The sequence below is a fragment of the Parastagonospora nodorum genome, assembly GCF_000146915.1.
Source record: "Parastagonospora nodorum SN15 chromosome Unknown scaffold_14, whole genome shotgun sequence".
Taxonomy (NCBI): Eukaryota; Fungi; Ascomycota; class Dothideomycetes; order Pleosporales; family Phaeosphaeriaceae; genus Parastagonospora; species Parastagonospora nodorum.
This window is the reverse complement of record NW_001884562.1, coordinates 312,799-329,658: the sequence shown is the minus strand read 5'-3', so window position 1 is coordinate 329,658 and position 16,860 is coordinate 312,799. Positions and strand designations below refer to the sequence as shown.

The following is a 16,860-nucleotide window of genomic DNA, read 5'->3' as shown; positions in this document are numbered from 1 at the left end:
TATGGGATCTCAAGTATGACGTCTCTCAAAAGCGCGGAAGCGAAAGCAAAATCAAAGCACACGACCATTTTATTTGAGGCATTTTCGCATGTGATCAGCGCGAGGCTGTGCAGCCCACCAGTCCTGCTCACATGTGGTCAAGGAACGTTTACTTGGAACTCGGTGGTTCTCAATTAACGGCGTAGACCGCGGGAGATAAATCGCGCAAAAGCTATGTATGCCAAGATGCATGGCGCACCTGTCGGACGGGGACTAGGTCTGTGGGGTTTGCGTTAGCAAGAATCTTGAGCGGGGAGCTTGATCCTGACGAGACGACTGCAAGCATCGCGGCTTAGAAAGCTGGTATAGAACCCGTTAAAATCTGTCTTCTCTATTAAGAAATCATCAGCATCGGTGGTTTAGTGGTACCGGTCGCCCTTAGACATACATAGAGAGTTACTGTTGTTAATTGCGAGTACGATGGTCTCTAATACGTCGTCACTTTTAACTCGTTTCCAACGCCTTGGGGTTGTCACCAGATACAATGCTCTGAAACACTTTGGTCGCTTTCTTTCGCCATCCTTTGGATCGTTACGTTCTCCGTTTCGAAAAATGTCTGCGTGTCCAGATCATGAGCACGAAGATTACTACCGCTACACCAGTGGGCGCTGGCTTTGGGATGAAGATTCTCAGTTTCGCGAGCGATATAAACGCTTTGATGTGTCGGAGCTTAAAATAATCGCGGCTAAAAGTATTGGCGCGCAAACCTGCGTGTCTATTAGCAAGCTTGCTGAAGGCGGATTGATTCAATAAGGTATTTCAGCTTGTCATGGATGATGGCACTATTGTTATTGCGCGTATACCGAATCCTAATGCGGGGCCTCCATTCAAAACAACCGCGTCTGAAGTTGCTACCATGGACTTTGTACGTTGACTGGTTCAGCGCAACTTCGAGTAGGCCAAGCTGATACAATGCGATTCTCAGGCTCGGACTGTCCTTGAGATTCCCGTGCTAAAAGTGTTGTCCTGGTGCGCAGAAGCCGAAAACCCTGTGGAATCTGAGTACATTTTGATGGAGGAGGCTACTGGAAATCAGCTCGGTGAGGTTTGGGATGAGATGGAGCTTCACGATAAGCTCAAGATTGTAGACGATATTGTCGCCATCGAGAGGAAGTTTCTGTCCCTATCATTCACCCGGTATGTTCCTCTAATTGGTGTACTTATGCTGGCATAGTTGACGGAGAACGACAGTTACGGAAATCTTTATTTCGCAGATAACGCCTTCCCGGGCTGCGAAAAAGCCGAAATCATTGGTGATTTACCACAATCATTGAGGAATTTGGTGGAGAATCGATTTGTGATAGGCCCAGTCGTTGATCGAGGTTTCTGGCACCGAGAACGAGCATTGATGGATATTGATCGTGGCCCGTGTGAGTCATATTATATGCAAACCCCAGAGTACAGCTTTACTAATGCCCCGGCATAGGGAAAAGCCCCCAGGATTATCTTAGGGCAATTGGCCAACGAGAGATCGCTTGGATAGATAGTCACGCCGCCCAAAAGCCGTCGGGTGGTCTATTTGCAATGTCCGAAGCGCAGCGCACTCCAGATGCCCACATCGTCCTCTATAAGAAGTTTCTTGACGTCGCTGAGTACCTATTGCCTAAGGGAGATCATGTCAGACCTACCCTATGGCATTGGGATATCCATGCCCCCAACATATTCGTATCTGAAAACCATGTTACTAGTCTCATCGACTGGCAGGATACGTGGGTCGGACCCTTGTTCCTTCAGGCACGACATCCGCGGCTTGTAGATTACAACGGAGAGGTGATGACGAGGCTACCGGAAAGCTACGATGCTCTTGAAGATGAAGAAGAAAAACTGCGCGTTCGGACCCAAGTTGAGAAGTCGATTGTCTTGTGGACATACGAAATTGAGACCAAAAAAACGAACCCGATCCTCCATGATATTTTGCACATAGTTCAAGGGCGTACGAAGCGTGACACTGTAGACTTTTCTGCCAACACGTGGGATGGAGACATTATTCCCTTCAGGCAATGCCTCATCCGCATAGCACGGTATGTTAACCCCATCCCCGCTACTTCAAGTCAATGTTGACCGCTAATACATGAGAGCTACAGTCACTGGAACGAGATCAATACCGAAATCCCCTGTCCGATAGAATTCACTGAAGAGGAGATAAAATCACATCTCTTGGATGGGGAAGGCTGGAATCAAAATGCAGACTTCTGGGACTCACTTGAGGGGTTTGTACACCGCGATGGATGGACTTCCAACGAAAATTATGAGCAGGCACTTGGATTGTTCGCGCAGCTTAGGGAGCAGGGATTGCAGAGCCTGAGCGGCGAGGAGAAATCAGCGTTTGAGGAGAGCACGCGCTGGGCGGTAAGAAAGCATGAATAGATCGTGAATGTGCAATTCAGAGAGACATAGACAATGCAAATGCAGACTTCCTGGAATACAGATTGGCACGCGGAAATTTTGCGTCAACCATTGGCGAAGGGATAGGCTCAAAAGAGCGGAACGAAGGCCTGAAGGTTCGTTGCACGGGGACCCAAGCCATGCTGCCTCCGCAACGTAGCAGGTGCGCAAACTGTAAAACGTGCGAGATCATGAACAAGGCAACGAGGTACTCTCTAAGGGGCCGAAAGGGCATATCGAAGCAACTCAGTAATAGAGAGAGTGTGGTTTCAAAGGTAACAGGACGTAAGGGGTCGCGCAAGACGTCAGGAATTCTTTGTCGACTATCGTGTGTCCCTTGCCATCTCGGCCCGAGACGTGTAGGTGGTATTGCATTAAATCGGATAATTGGCTGCTTGGATTACAAGTACCTTGCCAACGCGGGCAACAGCGACCTTGGGTAAATCTTTACGCGTAGACGGCTTGTTGATGGCTTGTACTGAGCGCGAAACGGCTGGCCTGGATAGCTCGAGTCAAGCGCGGCGTTGCACAGCCTAACCTAGTTGGCTAGGGGCGAAGGGTACTTGCTTGCCGCTGAACTGCATCCATGAACTGGTAACTGGAGGATCGTTTTACACCACTGTGCTCTGAAGATCCGGTTAGGCGCGAAAACCAAACTCCACCGTTTTGTTTCAGTGACATCTCGGCTGGGGTGGCACAGCTTAACAGGTTCCAGACTTGTGAGATCGGCAGTCACAAGGCGCAATAGCATTTAATCGATGGAGATGATATCCGGGGCGGCGCTTGATCTACCTCTTAGCGATAGTCCTACCACGATACGAAGCACGTAACAGACTTCATAAATTTTGCAAATCTCATATTCTCCATCAACAAATCATCAGCATCGGTGGTTTAGTGGTAAAATTAGCCGTTGCCATCGTCACAGATCAATTCGGCTAGCCCCGGGTTCGATTCCCGGCCGATGCAATCCGTTTTCTTTTTGCTGTTGCGTTGGTCCGGGGGTGACGGTCATGGTGTTGGTGGGTGATTTGACTTCAGGGGCGCGATGTGGGGCAGCCCAAGTTTTTTTTTCGCGGTGCGGACGACATCACGATAGCTGGGAACACGAATATTTCATAGATTGCCTCTTGCGACGTGTAGCAGCGATGATGTTTTAAGCATGTACTAACTTTATCGACAGCGAAAACAGTGGATAGTGGCATCCCGTAACTGCGAGATATACACAGTCTTTACAGATTTGGTTTCCGACAACGAAGTCTTGCTGTGCTGTGTAGCCGTACGGCCGCTTCTGCCAAGCGCTCCAGGACGCCTGAACACTAGTGGAGGGTGGACACTCAGGACAGCGTACAGGACGGCTTATATCATTCCTTAAAATCGTGCATAGCCGGACACGTATCTAGTATATACAACCCACTTGAATAATTACATCATCTCTATTAAGAAGGAGGACTTGACCGTGTCGGTTATCGATTCTCATCTCTCATTCTTTGTGGTTCTGATGTTCCGACATTAACTTATCCTCAAGTCCTGTCCACGTAACGTAAATCCCAGTTTGCCTTGGTCGTCTCCCTATCGTACTCCTTCCCTGCCCAGGGGGTACCACAAACGTGCAAATGGGCGTACGGCGTTTTATCAAACATTACCCAGGCACCCTGATCGCGGATTGTGTTGGGGAACCCATCACGTTCCGCGTCGAAAGGCCACAGGATCATGTAGTGTGGCCCAATGGGAATAGCTGGACTTGTTCTGTCTTCTGGCGTCGTGGTGGTGTGCTGATTTGCTCCACATAACATGTATATGAGGCCTGGCGCAGTGTTTGTGGGTACCGGGTTGCCGGCATAAGCATCTCTGATCCATTGGAGTCCCATGGGGTCGGCGCACATTGGAACATTTCCAACGGTGTTCTCGTTCCCAGGGAAGGCTGTCCAGTGGTTTGTTCCCTCACGTAATATGACTAGTTTTCGATCAGGGCCCCAGTGGCTCCAGTCTGCAATGGTGGCATTCTTGGTGATAGATATGGGTCCAGACGCAAGAGCCCGGTTGATCTTGCAAGCGAACGACTCTTCTTCTGGAGTGGGTACTTCTCCCTCTCCTCGAGGGGTCAACGGATTAGGTACGCAGCACTGAAAAGCGCTATTGTAGACGACAGACGCCATTTGCAGTTGTTGGAGAGGAGGTCACACATCCTTTCACGGTACTGTGGGGCTGCGGTAACTTATACGGTTACTGAAAGTGAGAAGGTGTAGGGAAGTTCTGATGAGTAATCATTGATTAATGATCGCACGAGTGCACATGTTTTCAAACTAGTAACCTCGGATCCAAGTGCGGGGAGTGAAAACCGCTGTTGATGAGAGTTTCTGATCATTACGACATCTGTCGATCCTTTACCTTCGGCCGACGCAGAGTTTCGAGAACTCTACCTCGTGCGACAAGATGACTACGACTAGGCAGGCTGTCCATTCCGCTGGTGTATTGACAGTATGCGACTTAAATATATCCTGCGTAGTTTGCCTCAGATTCCGACGTGTGTGCGGCAATGCGTTGTTTCAGCGAATTTAGGGCATGCGGATACATGGACGTCATTCCGGATGCGGCCAAGGCGATATCGAGAACCACTATTTTATACACCTGGAGCAAAAAAGTTCAGTATCTGGATCCTAACTTTATGAACACTAGCATGTAGCCCAGCGACGGTCGTTCGGAAGGCGTCATGAACTAACGTAGACATCATCAAATGCCTAATGCAGCGCCAGCGGCTAGTACGACTAACCATAAGACCCCGAGGTGAATTACCTTTGGTAATTCTAATCAGATCAGGGTTACTCCATAAGTTTACTACTTGGATCTCAACACTTTAGAATACCCCGCATTACTGATCGACAGCTCTTCCGACTTCGTCCACAGCGTGATGCAAACGGAGCTTTGAGAGCTTTGAAGCTACCAATGCAACACCCGTAACCTCACCTCTTCTTAGCGAGCATAGATTATTGTAGCTGTGTATTATCGTATTCAGAATGTGTGCACCCCCGCTGTAGATTAACTGTACAACGGGCAGGACACCACTGTGTGCTCCTATCAGCAGATTTCCTTACAGATATTAGTAAGGGCCTATTTACCGCTGCCTGGTGTGCGCATCTTCTGAATAGCACTGATGATAGGCGGGCAAGAAGTCGAACTTGTTTAGTGATGAGTAGCCTTGATTATACTTGCGTACTTGTAAGAAGAAGGTAGATACAGTGCTAGAATAGTATAGAACGCAATCTCACGCCTTACAGGACTAAACGGTGCTATTGTGGGTCAGCGTTGGGCGTGGTTTTGGTGGGATCTTGGCAGAATGGCTGACTCGCCCGTGAGCATACTAATCATTTTGCAGCCAGGGCGGAGCGAGTAAGCCGGACATGCTTAATACCGTAAGGTCCTCGTTAACTCCTAAGGTTAGAGGAGGGTACCGCCTTTCCATACGTTGCGGATCTCATAGTTTAGTGTTAGCATACGTATGTGGTTACTCAGTTAATTCATAAGCAAGACTAACCATTATCGTCATCAAAAGTGTCGAGCCTCTACTAATCATTATACCTAGCACTAGAAACTTATACTAATCATTTTGCAGCTAGGGCGGAGCGAGTAAGCAGAGCATGCTTAATACAGTAAGGTGTTCGTCACTTAGTTAATCTATAAGCAAGACTAATCATTGTATCCATCAAAAGTAGCCAGCTCAAGGCACACTCAGGACTATATAGTAGCAGCAGAAACAGCTTGAGATACATCGATATCGAATTCCGCTACAATCCGTAGAGATACTTACTAAATCAGGGCAGAGAATGGCAACTCAAAGAGCAGTAATCAGTGATGGTCCTGGAGTGGCTAAGGTAGTTTCAGGGCATGGCATTGCACCACTAAGGCATGACTATATGCTGGTGAAAGTCAAAGCCGTCGCCCTCAATCCTACGGACTGGAAGGCTCTAGACATGGAGAGAAACACGAAAGGATCTGTACTCGGAGTGGATTACGCTGGTGTCGTGGAGAGAGTAGCCGATGGAGACAGCACCAAGAAATGGACGAAAGGAGATCGTGTTACAGGTTCCGTGCACGGAGGTGAGTACCTTAACCTCAGCCCGCAAATGAAGAACCTTCTCACCAGACTTTACAGGGAATTCCCGTTTCCATGCTGACGGGACGTTCTCGGAATGGGTGAGTTTGACCGCCTATCCACTCTGAAAAAAGGGGGCGAGCATAGCCCATTGTTGCAGCACGACGACTAACGAGCGCAGACGGTTGCTCGCACTGGTCTTGCCCTTAGGCTACCTGACTCAATGTCCTTTGAAGAAGGTTCAACCCTAAGTGTTGGACTTATATCCTGTGCCCAAGGCCTGTATCAGCAACTAGGGCTCCCGCTTCCGAACAACCCTACATCCTCACCTTCAGCGGTGCTTATCTACGGTGCTAGTACAGCTGCTGGTACTCTTGCCGTTCAACTAGCCAAGCTGTGAGTAACGCTTACTGGGTTTACCTACAATCTAACCAAGAATAGTTCCGGCCTCCGGGTTCTCGCAACTTGCTCACCCCGCAACTTCGGGCTCGTCAAATCACGTGGAGCTGACATGGTTTTCGACTACAACAGTCCAAGTGCCATTCAGGATATAAAAACCGCCACCGATGACCAACTAGGTCTAATCCTCGACTGCGTTGGCGAAAGCAATTCCCCGAGTTTCTGCTACGAGGCTATGGGCAAGTCTGGCGGGAAATACTCCACTCTGCTATTCCCAGTGGACTGTCCAAGGAAGGATATCGTTGTGTCCATGGTATTCGCATATACCGCATACGGAGAAGCCTTTACAAAGTTTGGACACGACTCACCCGCGAAATTCGAGGACTATCTGTATGCATCCAAGTTTTTCGACATCTGCGAAGTACTACTGGCGGAGGGAAAATTGAAGCCGCACCCGAGCGCACGTCGACCGAACGGGCTCGATGGAGTCGTGGATGGATTACTCGAGCTGAGACAAGGGCGAGTGAGTGGGACAAAGCTTGTGTACTCGGTTTAAGAAAGGACGCCAACAAGTGGCCATCTCACCATCAGCCGCTCATCGTGTCTATATATGTTGCCTAAGTTCTTCTGCAGGCAAACTCACGGCAAGCGGTTACATATGTATCACGTTGTAGGTCTTTATCGTCAATATCAAGGTCACAGATATTCAGTTTAAGGTGTCGATGCAGTCGTGACTTACGTCCGAAGGTGTGAAAACGACAGGACTTTCGTCTCTTAAGTGTAGTTATGACGCTACATGCAAGCGACTTGCACGAATTCTTTCCAAGTTCTGCGAACGCTTAGCATTTATCAGTCAGGATCGAGCCGTAGACTATGCAGCCGAGAATTGCGTGATCCATTCAGTGCATGAGGAAGGACGACAAAAAGACAAACGACAAAGCATCAACTACAGCATGATGAACTGCCACTGCGAAGTCGAATTTCACATGTCAGTAAATGCCAGCATAATCACCAAAAGGACATCGAAGTGTGTAGTTGACAAAGTGGTATTCGTACTATGCTAAGCGCGATCCTGCGCGGCCCTGAGATATTGAAGATGCAATCTGCCCTCGGGCAAAGATGCTATGCGCCCATGCCATGCCCTAATCCCCCCAACCAAAAAGTTTTCCCACAATATGCTACGTAGAAAGTAAAAGCGAAGAAGAGTTTATTTACATTCCCCAGGGACCATCGACAATGTTCAGAGCGCCCTCAACAGCGTCCTCGAGCTGCTCGACCCTGTGCCTCAGAGTGCGGTTCTCCTCGCGCTCCTTGGCCAGACGGCCCCAGACCGCTGCTTGTGCACCGCCTTCGCAGTTAGCGCAGCCCCAGCCGCCCTTCTCGAGGTTGACGGTGCCGTCGCGGACTTTGTCGTATGTGCTCTTGCGCTCCATGGGTTGAGGCTTGCGGTTCTTGGGCGTGTTGTCGAGATCCTGCTCGAGGACGGAGGACATGTCGGTGCCGGTCGGGCTCATGCAGTTCCTTGAGAAGACGCTGGCAGCATCTGTCTCGCACTCCGACTCGAAGCCAGAGTCCACGCTGATTTCCGAGTTGGAGATGCGGTTTCGTCTACGGGGAGTTGTGTCGGCACACGCAGCATGTTCGCAGATTGGTTGGCTGCGAACGAGAGCAAGGCTTCGCTTGCGTGCCGCCTCCTCTTCTTGCCTGGCCCGTCGCTCAAACGCAAGCTCTTCCGCCATCTTGCGCATCTGCTCGTCCTGCTCGGTGGCTTTTGCGGCCATGGTCTCGAGCTGCATCTTCAGGTGTCGCACCCGTGTGTCCGCCTCGTCGAGTTCATCTTCTTGCGCGCTCTGTTCTGATCGCGCATCTACCAGGGATGTGGACAGTTGGCGATATGATTTCTGGTAGCGGGAGAGAAGTGCTTCGGCGTTGGCAAGGAGGTCGTTGAAGGATGATGGTGCAAGAGGGTCAGCGGGGCCATGAGGAAAGAGAGCTTGCGCAATGTTGACGTTCAGAAGCTCATCCTCCGGGTTGTGGTATACAGGCGAAGACGATGGAGGAGGTATCGCAGCGTTCTTCTGGGTGGATAGCAGCCACGCGAACTTGCTGCTGGGAGTCGGTTGCTGTGGCTTTGTGGGAGTGGGTGTTTCTGTCGATCGCTGCGGGCTGTCGCTGCGCGCGCCCGTGAACGAGGATCCCCGGTTGAAGAGGCTGGCCATCATGTTGCCGCTTCCTTCTTCTTCGTCTTCGCTCTCTTCTTCCGAGTCGTATTCTTCTCCAGATTCCGAACCCGACTCTGATTCCGAGTATTCGCTCTGAGGAGCGACACCAAGCTTGACGGGGGCAGACGAGCCGTTGAACCAGTTCTGCAGCGCTCGAATCTTGGGCTGTGAAGCGTTGGATTCAGTGGCGCCGCGCGAAGGAATGAAGCTAGCCAGGGACTTGGTTGGTGACTGTGGACGGAACGATGCTGCGGCGGAAGTATGTTGTTGTATCGTGGTGGTGGCGCGGTTGAGGAACGGCTGGCAGTTGTCGATCAACGTGCTCAGGGTGCGCTGGTGGCTGCTACGCGCAGAGTTGGGGTAGTCCTCGAGTGGAGAAGGTGCATTGGGGTCGTACGCGGTGGCGGCCCTTGAAGTCAACGCGGAAGGTGGAGGTCTGACGATGCTGTCGGCGATTTCGACGTCTTCGAAGCTATCTCCCGCGTAGGACGACGAGTTGCGCTTGTGCGTATACTGGTGTGATGTTCTAGGTGAGCGGGTGGCGTGTGAAGCTTGCGGAGCCGCGGGGGCATTCCGGCTCATAACAGGCGAATGCATGTCTTGACTTCTTGTGCAATCCGGGATATGGGTTGGGATTCGTAAGTCGGTAGCGAGGAATTCGGCCTCTTCGCCAACCAGAATTCTGACTGCCAGAGGAATGCGCGTCCGTGAAACGTTATCAAATCTCCCTGGTGTAAGGAGGGGCACGTGGTAGCCGGGCCAACGCTGCAATCGCTAAGGTCCGATAGCTTGAAACGAGGCGGTCAGCCGATGCGTGTTTAGACGAAAGGTGGGCGAGGAGATGCGGTGCAACAAAGTACTGCAGGATGTCAGAGTAAGTTGGGTGAAGAATGCAGAAGCACGAGCAAGCAGAGGTTATGTCCACAACAAACGTTGTGAAACGAGTGGTTGGCTCGGTGGCTGGAAGCAAGATTTGGAGGCTGGGGGTTGGCGTGGCAGACGCGACTCGTCATCTTTGCACACCGCAACATCCATGTCGCTTAGCCAGTCCCGCGTCTCGGCCTCAACAACTCAGAAGACATTTCATATCTTAAGTGGCTCTGTAGGGCACAATAGTCGCCTCATTTCCTCGTTCTGTCGGCCTGAAAAATGCCTATGGTGCAGATCGCAGCTTACTTTCAAGCGTCTGGGCGAGGGCGGACCACTGCCGCAAGCGAGGGCCTGCTCGACACCAACGAAAAGTGCTGCAGTTGCTCACCGTAGAGATTGCCTTTCCTGAGCATCAGCCCACCAGTTCAGTCTTTCTTGAACTCGAGCAAATGCGCAAATTCCGAGGTTCCCCATCGCTCAGCCCCATCCTCCGGCAGAACAACCCAAGGTGCTTTCTCGTTCAAGAATATATGCATCCTGACTTTAGGGGTCTGGCACGTTAAAGACGCCATGTCGATCGAGCCCACTGTCACACTGATACTATCGTCTTTGAAAGTGTAGCCCATGGTGATAGGAGTACCGCAGCTGGCGCAAAGGGTTCGCTCGGCGACCTCTGATAGCTTCAACGACTTGAGCGCTGAGGATTCCGCATACTTGAATGCCCTCTTCGGGATGGATATGAAAGGCAGATATGCCGAGCCTGATAAGTGTTGGCACGCCCTGCAGTGACATAGGGTGATGTCTGATGGTGGCTCGCTCGAAGTGTACGTTACAGATCCACAGCGACAGCCACCCTTGAAGACGATGCTGTCAACATCCGCCTTTGGCACGTAGGTTGTTCCATTGGCAGCTGCGAACTTGTTAATCGCGCCTTGAGTGGGATCGCGCAAGCAGTAAACTTACGTTTCCTGGCGACACCAAGGAACACGGCGTCGACTTCTTCCACCTTTCCGTCGATTGCTATCTTCTCCCACTCCTCTTTGTAGATTCCTTGCGCTTTTCTTCTGATGTCATTGGATGCAAATGTCCGCATAACATCTTTGACAATAACCGTCTCCACGAAGAAGTCATCCCACTGATCGACGTCGTAGTAACGCCTACCGTACCCGGCCTGGTTATCCACTGTTATTACACTCTCGACTTCGAGCCCGGCAGACTCGAGCATAGCCTGAAGAGTTGACTCCGACTGACTCCAGGAGCGATTGTACGGAATGGGTAGATCCAAGCGACGGGCGACACGTTCCAATACCATGCCAGATATCAGATTCCTGGGATGTGTCGCATCCACAGCAAGAATGCCATCAGGCTTCAAGTACGTCGACCAGTGCTCGATCGCTGCTTTTGGGTCTGGAAAAAGCACCAGAGCTGAAGTCACAGTAATGACATCGAACGTCTTGCCTTTCAGAACTTCGGTCTCATCCAAGTGTAAGACATCAGCCTGGTGCAGGCTCACATTCGCGTACTTGTCCCCGCCTAGCTCTTTCTTTTGGCCTGCGATACCAAGCATGCCAGGCGTAACATCGATACCCACAACGCTGCCCGATTTTCCGACCTTGTCCGCCAGCAAGAAAGTTAGCAGGCCGGTGCCGCATGCTAGGTCTAGCACGTTTTGTCCCTCTCTTACGTCAAGGTAGGAGAAGAACCGTCTCGTAAAGTCATCATGCCAGGTCCCATCATAGTCCGCAGACTTTGCTTCGTAGAATCTGATCGCGTTCGCAGATTGTCTTTCGTTAGCCATTGTGGTTCGATCTCTTTATGTCGTAATTTGGAAGATGTGGGAGGTTAGCAGTCTTCAAGGTCAAGCCGGGGCTGGAGTGTGCTCAATTTGCTCAGTGTATCGCTGCTGCCGCGTGCTGAGCTCATGCGAAAAGCGATGCAGCTTATTGATCCGAAGGACGAAGTTGAAGAAGTGAGGGGTGCCGATGATGTAGGAGCCTACAGAGCATGACTAATCAGCGCCCACCTCTATTGCAACCTCATCTTACAAATCTACTCAGGCAACGCTTTGCTTACACTAGCAGCACTACATTATTGGCTACTTGGTCATGCTCATCTTATTGTTTCGCTATCATGACAGCAGCGGTATCTGCTACCGCAGTCGCATCAGTTACTGGACTCGTAGACTCTGATGCTTAGCTACCATTTGATCATGGATGCGATGAGGACTACTGAAGCGGGCCATCGATTATTTCGCATTAGATGCTGAAGAAGAGGCCTGGTGGTCCGATGAAGCGTTTGGTCGCGCTCGGGTTTGACGTGGAGTTGTTCTATTGGGGAAAGGGTGAGGTTTCGTTTCCTTGATGTGGTCGTGGATATATGCCGGTAGAGGGATGTCAGGTGTTCAGGAAGAAGCAAGCTGGCCTGTCTACCTTAACGATATTTTTAGCGCTCAATCAGGAACCTGTGATACAACGAAGGTGTACCGGCGTGACTTTGAGGTAGCTCAAAAGCCTCGGAAGAGACACTGAAAGTTGATAGGAGCAACGACTCATCTTGCCCAGGGATCTAGTCACACAGGTACATATCACTCGCAACTATCAAGCATGTGGTGGCTTTTCAGAATTTTCATATATCCACGTATTGTGGCGCTATATAATCAAACTCCCCACCTCTTTCTAGCACTGCATGGAGGTGCAGTGCTTATCTGAACTCCTGTAACTCAAATCTCGCTTCCGAGACGCAAAACGAATATGTAAGAAAGATGAAAGAAAAAGGAAAATAAAAACTTCGTCATCCCAGAGCATTGGAGCCAAAGCTGGAACCATCTCCGTCATCAATCGCCGTCCGAGCTGAATTCTGAATCATCATCTCCATCATAGTCCGAAAAATCGTCTCCGTCACCGGCCGGAGCATCATCGCCGTCATCAGATCCGCCATCTTCGTAGTCGTCTGAATCGTAGTCCGAGTCAGGGTGCCAAATTTCGTTATAACAATCGTCAAGCGCCTGGTTCACCTCAAGCTCATGATCAATGTGGCCGCTGGGCACCTGGTCGTTGAAATAGAACGATGGCGTGCCGCTCAATGCGCAGTCTCCACATTCTCCATGATGGCGACGCCGCTTGAGAGGCGGCTCAATGATGTCCTGCCCACGCATGGATGAGGAGTGAGGCACCGTTTCGATTATGGTCTGGCCACCCCTCGCCGAGTGTATACTGGAGTTTGCGGCAGTCATAACGGTAGGTACATAGCCATCACCATGGCTGTATAGCACGCACTCTTTCAAGGTGTCGAGTGGGAAGTCAATGAGTCGCGCCTGGAGCATTTGGGCCTTATTAGCATAGATCTCGCTGATGCTTCCAGGCGTCAAAGAAATCTGTGCAGCAAGCTGTGTCACACCCTGCAGGATGCCAGCTTCCAACTCCAGCGCCGTGGCGGTAACCTCTCCGAGAATGTTGCTGGATGCGCTGTAGATGCTGCGCTGATTGATCGCTGAGAACTCGTCGTCGGCAACACATAAGCGTGTGATGATCTCGCGAAAGACCGTCCGTCGCATTCTCTCTGGGAGCTCGATACTGTCATTATTGTGAAGAGCGGGGTCGACGAGAACACCCCGCTGACTGAGGTCGAGAAGCTTCAGCCTGTACTGCAGATATTGGACTCCACTGTCTGAGACGAGCTTGTGTTGCGCTTCGGCGTCCTTTAGGTACGCATCTGGACTCGACCAACGCTCGTGCATGTCTTCCAGTCTCTCAGCCGAGTTCTGTCTCACTGTCACAATCTGGCGCTCTAGAGAGGCATGGCCGGTACCGAATCTTCGAATGGCAAATTCCACTGAAGATCTGTATGTTGCGAGCGAGGCCCTTCCCGCCTGCACGTCTTTTCCAAACTTGTTTGCTTGGATAACTTCGATGCTGCTGGCCATGTCTTCCAATACTTCCCAATTAACGACCGCGTCATTTGGGAGCAGAGTTGGCCCACCGTATCTCGAGAGGTCCATCTTGTCGTATGGGCCTTGCGCCTTGAGTAAAACCATTCGAAGGTATGCCTTTGCGATGGCCTGGAAGATTTCCAATAGTGAATCGGTGCGGTTCGCTGTCGATAGACCAGCTGAAATGGTGTCTGACACCGGGATGATCAGGGTGAGTTCCGGACTGAACTCTGTCACCAGGAAGGGTAGGACAATCTTTTCAAGCCAAGGGCGAAATTTCCAGACGTCCGGGAGATGCCCACAAGCCTTGGTAAGATTGGTGAACTCCTTGTACTTCTCTCGGAGTATCGGATTTTGGCCATCATCCAAATTCTCAAACCAATCTGCATGGTTGCGAATCCGACGGCTCAGACAGGACGCCCAAACGGGGATTTCCAATGTGCTTGGACAAAAGGCTTCGAACCATGCCTGAGTTGTTGCCATTTTTTCATTTCGTCGTACGGTCTTGCGGATACTGCAAAAAAGCCCGTTGTCATAGCCCTCGCTGGCAGGGAGATCAAAAATCTCAGGATCGCATTGTATGACAGTCGGCTTGCTCCACTCCGAATACTTTCCATCGGCAGCCTTGCGCTTCATGCCCACATTGAGAGTCTTCAAGGGCCCTGTCTTAGCAGCATGAGCTGTTTTGAACTCTTTAATATTTAGGGGAAGCCGTTCTGCGTCAGAGGTCGCTTGGCTCGCTTGATCCGCTGTCGGAGATGAAGTGTATTGTGGAGAAACAGATGCAGCCGTGACCTGCGCCGAGCTTGAGGCTGCTGGCTGTTGGACATGTGCAGCTGGTGCTCGAATTGCGTTGGCGTTGGTGTTGACGGACGCTGGTGTATCATCCATCTGGGCATCTGCAGCTACGACTTGTGTAGTGTCGGTGGAGGTGGTGTCGACGGAGGCTGATGCATCATCCATCTGGGCATCTGTTGCTGTGACTTGCGTAGTGTCAGTGACGGTTTTGACAGAGGCAGGTGCGTCATCCATCTGAGCGTCTCTGGAGCTGTCTGTCGCAGTTGAGATACTCGCAATAGCCGTGAATGGAGCTGGCACGCTGGCAGGTACGGGAGTAACGCGAACACTGGGTCCTCCGCCCATGTTTTGTGTGGTTGCTCGTGCGTTGAGAGTGATCGCGGGGGTAGTAGCAATAACGCCGTCCATACCCGTGTCCAGGGTAATCGGGGTGGTGTCTTGGACCTTGACAGTAAGTGCCGGGAGCATTCTTGAGGGTACGCCTGCAGTCTTGTCTTCATCCTGGAGTTTACGTGCGGCGGGGCTTTCAACCGAGGGCGCTTGAATAGCATTCTGCGGAAACCCTTGAGGTGCCGGCGGTGGAGCTAGAGCTGGCGATGCGGTCGACAACTCTGTCAGAGAATGCGACTTGACGGAGGTTGGGCTCTGCTGTTGCGCAGAAAGAGGGATCCTTGCAGCTGGCGAAGGGGTTGGTGGTGAAGGCGACGAGGGTGAAGAGGCAGAGGATGGAGGAGGTGATGAAGATGGCGTCGCAATCGATGGTGGAGATGATGGTGGAGATGATGGTGGAGATGATGGTGGAGTCGAACCACATGACGATAGTGCACTACATGTCGAGCCTGGAGAAGGGGAAGAGGTGGGTTGTTCGTCCCACTTAGGAACCTTCGCCATGATGTGCAGGGGCGTGAGCTGCTTTGAGCTTTGCTCAAACTTGGCTTGACCTTTTCGGTTGTCATGCGATGTGACGCTGACGTTCCTACCAGTTGGGTCCCAGAAGGGCTTCGAATCAGGCGACGACACTTCGGAACCGAGCCCAAGGGTTCTGATGCCTTCTGTCACCGAAACTAGACCCCTCTTGATGACCCAAGGCTTCGGCAGCTGAGGCGTCGATTCCTCATCATCGCTGGAATCTTCAGGTGCTGTCTCGCGCCATGTCGGCGCTGACTTCTGTCTAGAATTCTTATGCCCCTTGAATATGTTAGAGAAGTTATGTATATACGGAGAAGGTTTCTTACAGTTGCCTCGTAAGCGATCTTGAACTGCACCTTCTGTGCCCCCGAAAGCACTGTCATCAAAGCCGCGTACACGCGCTCCGAATCATTGGACCTCTCCTCGAGCTTTCGCGATAGTGCTGCAATCACGGGCTCGAGCTCCGAGGCGACCCGCTTTGCAGTGCGGTCTGCGTTCTCCTCCAGAAGCTCGCGGACATCTGCGAGGGGGAGGGTGAGGGTTGTTGCCATGATGGCGGTGGGAAATTGTAGGTGTTTCTGGAAGTGTGACCGATGGCGAGCTGTGTTCGCTAAAAAGCGCGTGGTTGAGCAGAAATTTAGAGAAACCGCTAGAGTGAGAGTTCAATCCTTTGCGGAGTCAAGGTAGAACAGTAGCGGGCGCTAGAAGCGCCAAGATCAATGGCGCAGAACGGGACGATTCGCGTTCACTGTTGGCGGCGAGCAGCACATGGCAAGTCACGTGCGCTGATATAACGTCATTGGTGCCTCTTTTAGCAGTATTAGGGTACAGGAAGGGTCTCCGCTACCGGCTCTAAGTCTTGTGTTCCTATGACGGATGCGTTGTCGACTCCCTGGGCAGTGAATGGATGCTCACGTGAGCGACATCCAGCATGCATACAGAACATTTGAACAAGACCACAACAACCACTTGGAACCAACCTGGAGGCTATCGCGGCATGCTTTGTATATCATGGTAGTCTTATTTGCCGTTGTAGTCTTCCAGTGCATGTTTCGCGAGCTCGACCACACTTGAGCTTCTCACTGTGGTGGCTACGGCTGACTATGAGAGGATTGTGTAACCGCTAATTCATTAATAGAATCAAACGACGCCTTGTCTAGAGTACGTCATCAGAAGCCCGGAAATGAGTTCGCTGTCCTCAGCCAAATCGCGCGCATCAT

The 16,860-nt window shown here is 51.3% G+C and overlaps 8 protein-coding genes and 1 non-coding gene across 9 annotated transcripts; 3 read left to right on the top strand and 6 right to left on the bottom strand.

Moving 5' to 3' along the window:
* Positions 1-169: 169 nt before the first annotated feature.
* SNOG_09127 (hypothetical protein) lies at positions 170-325 on the bottom strand (the record flags this gene model as incomplete). The annotated part of the gene is made up of 2 exons (XM_001799378.1): positions 170-211; positions 239-325. The coding sequence occupies 2 exons, from the start codon at positions 323-325 to the stop codon at positions 170-172; spliced, it is 129 nt and encodes a 42-aa protein (XP_001799430.1).
* Positions 326-808: 483 nt separating this feature from the next.
* On the top strand, positions 809-2,511 carry SNOG_09126 (hypothetical protein; the record flags this gene model as incomplete). Its single annotated transcript, XM_001799377.1, has 6 exons — positions 809-904; positions 965-1,176; positions 1,231-1,409; positions 1,466-2,060; positions 2,124-2,388; positions 2,452-2,511. The coding sequence occupies 6 exons, from the start codon at positions 809-811 to the stop codon at positions 2,509-2,511; spliced, it is 1,407 nt and encodes a 468-aa protein (XP_001799429.1).
* A 793-nt stretch (positions 2,512-3,304) lies between these two features.
* On the top strand, positions 3,305-3,390 carry SNOG_16654. Its single transcript is given in 2 exon segments — positions 3,305-3,340; positions 3,356-3,390. It is a non-coding gene; the product is annotated as a tRNA-Gly (tRNA).
* A 554-nt stretch (positions 3,391-3,944) lies between these two features.
* Positions 3,945-4,580, bottom strand: SNOG_09125 (hypothetical protein; the record flags this gene model as incomplete). The annotated part of the gene is made up of 1 exon (XM_001799376.1): positions 3,945-4,580. The coding sequence occupies one exon, from the start codon at positions 4,578-4,580 to the stop codon at positions 3,945-3,947; it is 636 nt and encodes a 211-aa protein (XP_001799428.1).
* A 1,812-nt stretch (positions 4,581-6,392) lies between these two features.
* Positions 6,393-7,647, top strand: SNOG_09124 (hypothetical protein; the record flags this gene model as incomplete). The annotated part of the gene is made up of 5 exons (XM_001799375.1): positions 6,393-6,519; positions 6,566-6,615; positions 6,696-6,910; positions 6,956-7,436; positions 7,588-7,647. The coding sequence occupies 5 exons, from the start codon at positions 6,393-6,395 to the stop codon at positions 7,645-7,647; spliced, it is 933 nt and encodes a 310-aa protein (XP_001799427.1).
* A 477-nt stretch (positions 7,648-8,124) lies between these two features.
* On the bottom strand, positions 8,125-9,732 carry SNOG_09123 (hypothetical protein; the record flags this gene model as incomplete). Its single annotated transcript, XM_001799374.1, has 1 exon — positions 8,125-9,732. One exon carries the CDS (start codon positions 9,730-9,732, stop codon positions 8,125-8,127), a length of 1,608 nt encoding a protein of 535 aa, XP_001799426.1.
* Positions 9,733-9,953: 221 nt separating this feature from the next.
* Positions 9,954-10,170, bottom strand: SNOG_09122 (hypothetical protein; the record flags this gene model as incomplete). Its single annotated transcript, XM_001799373.1, has 2 exons — positions 9,954-9,994; positions 10,068-10,170. The coding sequence occupies 2 exons, from the start codon at positions 10,168-10,170 to the stop codon at positions 9,954-9,956; spliced, it is 144 nt and encodes a 47-aa protein (XP_001799425.1).
* Positions 10,171-10,430: 260 nt separating this feature from the next.
* Positions 10,431-11,803, bottom strand: SNOG_09121 (hypothetical protein; the record flags this gene model as incomplete). The annotated part of the gene is made up of 2 exons (XM_001799372.1): positions 10,431-10,936; positions 10,969-11,803. 2 exons carry the CDS (start codon positions 11,801-11,803, stop codon positions 10,431-10,433), a joined length of 1,341 nt encoding a protein of 446 aa, XP_001799424.1.
* A 1,035-nt stretch (positions 11,804-12,838) lies between these two features.
* Positions 12,839-16,191, bottom strand: SNOG_09120 (hypothetical protein; the record flags this gene model as incomplete). The annotated part of the gene is made up of 4 exons (XM_001799371.1): positions 12,839-15,232; positions 15,294-15,552; positions 15,606-15,898; positions 15,967-16,191. The coding sequence occupies 4 exons, from the start codon at positions 16,189-16,191 to the stop codon at positions 12,839-12,841; spliced, it is 3,171 nt and encodes a 1,056-aa protein (XP_001799423.1).
* Between the last annotated feature and the right edge of the window lie 669 nt (positions 16,192-16,860).